The sequence below is a fragment of the Ixodes scapularis genome, unplaced genomic scaffold (genome assembly GCF_016920785.2).
Source record: "Ixodes scapularis isolate PalLabHiFi unplaced genomic scaffold, ASM1692078v2 PGA_scaffold0__279_contigs__length_252992795, whole genome shotgun sequence".
Classification (NCBI taxonomy): domain Eukaryota; kingdom Metazoa; phylum Arthropoda; class Arachnida; order Ixodida; family Ixodidae; genus Ixodes; species Ixodes scapularis.
Window position 1 is genome coordinate 126,313,375 of NW_024609835.1, and position 6,726 is coordinate 126,320,100.

Consider the following 6,726-nt stretch of genomic DNA (forward strand, 5'->3'; position numbering starts at 1 on the left):
CATTCTTCTGCATTGTTTGGGGACGGTGGACTCGTGCCCCTCTCTGGAACCGTGGAAAGCTTGGAGGCATTCCATGTGCGGCCATCTCCAAGTCTGAAAGAGACGGGTCCCCTCTTCGCCAACACTTCAGTTGACGAAGAAAAGCCGCGATCTCCCTTGAAGCGAACTGACGGCTTCTTGACACGAACGAAATCGCCCACTGCTATTTTCGGCTCCTTAAGGTGTATCCACACGACGGACCGGGCCGCGGACCGATTGATCACGTGATGCGCGGCCCGCGGGCCGCACGGCTGCAATGAGCATCCACACGGCGGACCAAAAGAGCAGACGACAGAGTGAACGGGCCGGCCTAACCCTCGACCTCACAGCTCCGCCAAAAACATGCAACGAGCTGCTTTGAGGCTATTTGTAAGGAGCCAAGATGGAGGTTGAACGAAAGAGACTTTTGGCCGCGGTGGCCCTGGCGTTGATTATTGACGACGAGGAGGACTTAAGTGAACCGAAAAGGGCATGCATCTATTGTCCCACAGAGCGGGGAATCGCTCCACGAGCGCGATGAAGTAAAAAGTTGCATCGTCGCACCATGCCGCCATCGTTGCACAACAAAAGGTTCGTCTTCTTCGTCTTCAACAGTTGGCGCCAAAAGAACACGACTTTGGATTTGGATTCCAATCTAAACAACAAAAGTCAGCTTGTTGCCAGAATTAGCACTTCAATTATACTAAAAACGCCGCGGTCCGCCGCCAAGGTCCGGGCGAGAAAAGCGCTTGGCATTTCTCAGAAGCGCGGGCCGCGGACCGCCGGCGGACCTCGAAAAGTGGTGACGTAAGATCACGTGATGCGCGGCCCGCGGACCAAAACAGCAATTTGGTCCGTCGTGTGGATACACCTTTAGCAGCTCTCCTCCGGTCCGTGTACTCCTTGCTGCTTTGCTGTTGAAGCCGGACCCTTTGACGCAGTCGCGCCAGTTCCTTTACTGGGTCTTTTGCGAACGCTGGTGCCGAAAACCCTACAACATCCAACCTGGTTCGAGGCATCCGCCCATGCAGCAGAACTGCTGGGGCAACCCCAGTGGTAGCCTGTGGAGTACAACGGTAAATAGCAAGGTAGTCAGTAACTGCTTGTCGGATAGGTCGCCTTTCGAGGAGTGAAACTTGGATGAAGTTCTTTAAAGTTCGATTAAGCCTTTCGACTTGCCCGTTCGCCTGGGGGTAGTATACCGATGAGTGTGACAGCTTGATGGCTCGGTTTTGAAGAAAGGTTATAAATTCACGTGAAGTGAACTGCGGCCCATTGTCGCAAACAATCTCCTCCGGGTATCCTTCACGGGCAAAGACACTGGTTAAGAATTCTTTTACGGTGCTTGTGGTCACTTCGCTGCAAAAATATACCTCTGGCCACTTGGAATGGTAATCGACCAATGTTACAGCAAATTGGCTATAGCGAGGTGCGTGCTCCAATGGGCCAACAATGTCTAGGCCCAGTTTCTGCCAGGGTCTTTCAGGCCACTCAACAGGCTGCAATGGCACTGGCGATGTTTTGGCAGACTTATCTGCCTCCAGGCAGATGTGGCAGTTTTTCACGGCCGATTCCACTTGCTTGTCCATTCGTGGCCACCAGAATAGCTCACGAAGTCGCGCCTTTGCGCGCGTGATGCCCGGATGCGTCTCATGGGCAACTGCGATGAACTGAGCTGTGAGGGAGGACGGAACAACGAGGCGCTCTGCGCGCAGCAGCAGGTCATCAACAATAGAAAGCTCTTCGCGCACCGAGTAGAAAGGTTTTGCCTCCTCTGATACGGACTTTTGTGGTGGCCAAGAGCCGCGCACGAACGACTTGACGGTTTGCAGGCAATCGTCGTTGAGGACGGCTTGCTTGAATTCTTCCTTCGTCATGGAAGCCGGCTCGACCAACGAGACGTTTTCTTCTTCCTTGGAAAGTTCTGCCTCCGACGTAGGAGCTGGCAACCGAGAAAGAGCATCGGCCACAGTGTTGGTGGACCCCTTGCGGTACTCGCGAGTGGAACCCTGAATTCGAAGATTTAGAGCCTTAATGCCGTCGAGGCCAATCAGACAGGTGCCTTGGCGAACGATGTAGAAAAGAAGTGGTGCAGAGCGCCCTTTAAATTGAACGTCTGCCTGAAAACACCCTAGCACGGAAATTGGACGCTTAGAAAAATCAAGCAAGGTGACGTGCGGAGCTGGAAGGAGCAAAACGCTTTCAAAATGTCGACGAAATGCGTGTTCAGACAGAATCGAAACAGACGACCCCGAGTCAACAAGAAATGTCAAGCTGACATCCGTTACGCCCACTTTAATGTATATTGCTCTGCGAGCAGAATGCTGCACGGTCAAAACTTGCTCAGAACTTCCACTTGACAAAACATTGTCATCAAAATCAACTTCACGAACCCTGCCTTGCGTTTGTCGCTTGCGGTTGCATACTTTCTGAAAGTGGCCCTTGACGCCGCAAAACGAACATTTCTTTCCCTGCGCTGGGCACTGTGACGCTGATGCGCGGTGGTTCCGCGAGCCGCACCGAAAACAGTGAGGTGAAACGGACCGGTTATCTCTGTCTCGCCGAGGGGGGCGGTGCCCCAGCGACGCACGTGAACCGCTCGGTTTCCTTGAAAAGTTCTGCTGACAATGCTCTTTTGGCTGTGAACTGGTTTTTCGCGAAGACTGCGGACGACGCACAGAAACAGGCTCGACTGAAGCAGAGAATTCCTTTAGTTCTTCAGCTGCTTGCTCAAACTGAAGAGCGATTCGTACTGCGCTCTCGAACGACAGGGAGGAACCCTCGAGTAGGAGCCGTTCACGTATGCGATTGGAAGCAACGCCGGCAACAAATTGGTCACGGAGAGCCTCATCTTGTGAATTGAACGAACAATGCGAAACCAGCTGCCGTAAAGCAGCAACAAAGTCATGAACAGACTCGCCTGCGTGTTGGTTGCGGCGGTGGAAACGATGACGCTCGACGACTAGGTTGCACGACGTCGAAAACTGCTTCCGTAAGGCGGCGAGTGCAGACGCGTACACGTCAGTAGTGGCCGCGGTAGGCTTATCTTGAACTGCCGGTGCTGCGGCGCTTGACCCTGCAGGTAAAGTCCGGAAAACACGCTGCCCTTCCGCCCCCAAACAATGCAGAAGAATGGCCTTGCGTCGCTCTGGTGGGCACTCAGCTGCTCCGGACGCTAGAAGGTAGACTGTAAAAGTCTGCTCCCACTCCTCCCATGGCAGGGACGGACGGCCGGGCGTCTGGAGGAACGGCGGCGGCGGAGCGAGGCCGGGGAAGCTCATGGCGGGGCGGGCGTAGCCGGACGGTACGGGATGCCGAAGGTAGCTTGGAACGGCTACATCCTCGTCGCCAATGTGATGTTTTTGAAGGACGGACGGAAAACAACCTTTATTCTGCACGATACATCAAATATATACACAAAGGAAGGACGCGCCCCCTGGGGGTGAAAGAACACAAATGAATACCGAAACTGAATATAACGTGCATCTAATATAACGAAACTGAATATAACGTCTCCCCAGTTGCCGTGCCGCGCCCTACTACCGAAGTTAAAATGCACCTAGGTCGGGACGTGCTACCTGAAAGCACCGCTGAGGCATGGTTGTACGAAAACAATATTAATTGTGCCTCAAACCCTGTAAATTAAAGATTTTAAAAATATCACGCGCCCATCATTTTGTACTAAACTCCAATAAATTTCATACAAAAAGAGTCTTTTCCGTTTGTTTTTACGCAAAAACATGATTTGTAAAAGCTCAAGGTGACCACAGTACGGACAAATGATAAAGAGTGGCGCTGTTGTCGTATTTAGCTCGGTCTCGGTGGACGCCAGCGGCCCAAGTTTCGACGGCGAGTTTCCCAACTGAGTGTTTTAGTAACGTTGGTTCCACCTGATCGCTTTCCCCCTTTCGAGGTGCAACTAGTACACTCTAGTGCAACTGGAAGCATGAGCGCAGCCTATTAGCGGCGAGATGTTTCGGTGGCGCTCTCGTTCGGTCACCTTTCGTGACGTCATTACCTTGTGAACAACAAGCTCGATGGTGTTCGTAACGAGCCTTCTGGAAGCCTGAAATTATAGCGGTCTCAAAGCAACGTTGCCAACACCGTCAAAATTGGATTTCTTACATACCTCGAGACATCCTTTGCTGACGTCATAGTCAGCATTCGGCCAATTGTGGTGGGGCGACCACAGCGACACTTTCGACCGCTCACGTCGCCAATAGCTCGTCCCACTCGTGCCTTCTATACTTCGTTTCACCTTATGTGCGAGCGAAGGCAAAGCTGGAAGCGCGAGCACGAAAGCTCCGTGCGTTCAGGCTTTGCTCGAGCGCGCGAGCTGGGGAGAAACGCAAAAAGCGCTGGTCTCGCGCTTCTAGCTTTGGCTTCGCTCGCAGGGAAAGTGAAACGAAGTATAGTACACTCTACCCCCGCTGCCCCTGCCCGTTTCGATCTGGATGACCTTCGTACCGGCGTGTGGTGTATCACTACTACATGATGCACGTTAAGGCCCCAGGCTAGCGGTTGCACTGAGCTGGCTAAATTTCTCATCTGAGCTGGAAGACAAGTCGCCCGTTGAGGCAGACCAAGTTCAGGCTGTATAAACGTAGACACACCCTTATTATTATTATTATTTTGTTGTTTTAAGCGAAGGTTTTGTATGCTGTATACTAACTTGTTATGGTGTACTGTTGTCCTATAACCAGTGGCTTAGCCAGGAACGTTTTTTTCGAGGGGGGTTGAGGTGGCTGAGATGTTCATGATTTGGAGTGCGGAGAAGGGGGGGTTAAAAGGCATGTTTATATCTACGCTTTTAAAAATGCACGCCAGATTGAGCTGCCGTGGCCGACCTTCTTTTGTCTTGCCGAGATGCCGAGCCACTCAAGCGGGCAAGCCTCCACAAAGGCCTATATGCTGGGGAGAAGGACATAGTAGCACCTAAAGTGGCAATAACCTGTCCTTCTGTGGCAATGATAAAGTGAAGCGAACGGAATAAGAGGAAACAAAAACTGAAGCTGCCTCGAAGCGTCAATATTATATGAACGGCGGGATTTCGGGGACTGAAGCTTCATAAAGCTCCCCCCTTGCTACGCCACTGCCTCTAACGAACAGACACGCTACTTTTCTGCCTCTCTGGTCGACGGTGACTCAGGGCCTACGACCCGCGCCGCTCGTTCGGCCGCGGTGTGCTTAGGAAATCCTTGTTCCAATAAACGCTCTTGGATCCGGCGCAGTCAGAGAACGAACCCGGCGCGGCAACCGCTCTCCTGGTTGTCTGCGGTAAGATTGGTCTTCTCGGGCATCGGGCCTTGGTTGGCTCAGGCCTGAGTTGAACCTAATCCTCACGGTGGTAACTCAAATGCGCTGAAAAAGCGTACCACTTTTTTCTCTCCTTGCTTAAAGGCCGATTTACAGAATCGTCTTCTGCCGGGCAGAAAACCGGTTCCTAGTTTCCTCCTCTCTATTTCCTCTCGCAGTCTTCTCTACTCCTCTCCCCACAGGAGCGGATCTCTGGGCTACTCCCCACAGAAAGGAGCAGAATCTTCCTGATAATGTAGTGATTGCGCAGGCGAGCTGGTAGATGTCTTTCTCAAATGGAAAGGAGGAATTGAGGGAGATTTTCTTTTCTGGCTTCTCGTCTGCCTTTAATCGCAGCACCCACTTTTGAAACGTAAGTTGATTAATGAGCGGTATGTCACGAGCATGCATGTATAGTACCAGACACCAGCCCGCTGAAACATTAAAATAATAGAAGTATTGATATGCTAAACTGAACATTTTGTTCACGTTCTGAAGGTAGCAAACAAAATGATTCATTCTGGTAAAATGCAAACCTGTTTGCATTTTTTTTATGCGTATCAACGTCGTTTTGCAAAATGAAGATAAGCGATTGAATGTACCATGCTGATAAAATGGGAGATCATGTTAGAGAGTTACGACAAAACTAGCTTTTCTTTCTTCAGTCAAAATCATGCCGAACTCGCAATGTGTTTTTTTTTTTTTTTTTTTTCCTTTTAATGACTCAAACTCAATCTACGCGCCCTGGGCGTCCTAGAAATCCCAAACTCATAATTATGCCTATAATGTTTGTTTTTTTTAATTTAAAATGCGGCCAATCATTGTGACACGCCCTCTTTTTTCCGATAGTCAGAAAAAGGCTGCGTTGCGGAAAAGCGAGATAGAGTAACATCGAGATGTCCGCTCCGTGGTTGTTGCTTCTTCGTAGTGCACCAATGACCAGTGAGAAGCGCACCCAACGGAGCTTGAACCGATGCGTCACGGGAAGAGAAATCGTAATCCGATCACAATTGATATGTTCAAAGCCGCGATTCGCGACTGTGTTGAGGTGGGTTGAAAAACGAGGAAATTACGACGTGTGTAACTTGCTCAGATAAGCATTTGGGATTCGTACAAAACGTCGTACGCAGTCATCGAAAAAAAAAAAAATACTGGCCGGTCGTCGTGCCGAGAGTCTTCGACGAAGCAGCCGAGCGACATCGACGGACAGAAAGCACTCGCGCCGTGCGCGCGTTTAGATTAGGTGGCAAGCTCAGGAATTAGTAAAGTAAAACAAGAACGCATTACACTCAGGATATTAATATAGTAAATAACGATAAACCACAGATTCTGATATATATATATATATATATATCGACATGTCTTGTAGTAGGATCAAAACTCATCAGAATACTTTTATCGGATATAATCACA

At 50.4% G+C, this 6,726-nt stretch overlaps 1 protein-coding gene across 1 annotated transcript; it reads right to left on the bottom strand.

The window, feature by feature from the left end:
• Positions 1-891: 891 nt before the first annotated feature.
• LOC120840332 lies at positions 892-3,492 on the bottom strand. Its single transcript, XM_040210797.2, has 2 exons — positions 1,834-3,492; positions 892-1,009 (listed from the first exon to the last, which is right to left on the bottom strand). Exons 1-2 carry the CDS (start codon positions 3,297-3,299, stop codon positions 892-894), a joined length of 1,584 nt encoding a protein of 527 aa, XP_040066731.1. The 5' UTR covers positions 3,300-3,492.
• Positions 3,493-6,726: the final 3,234 nt, after the last annotated feature.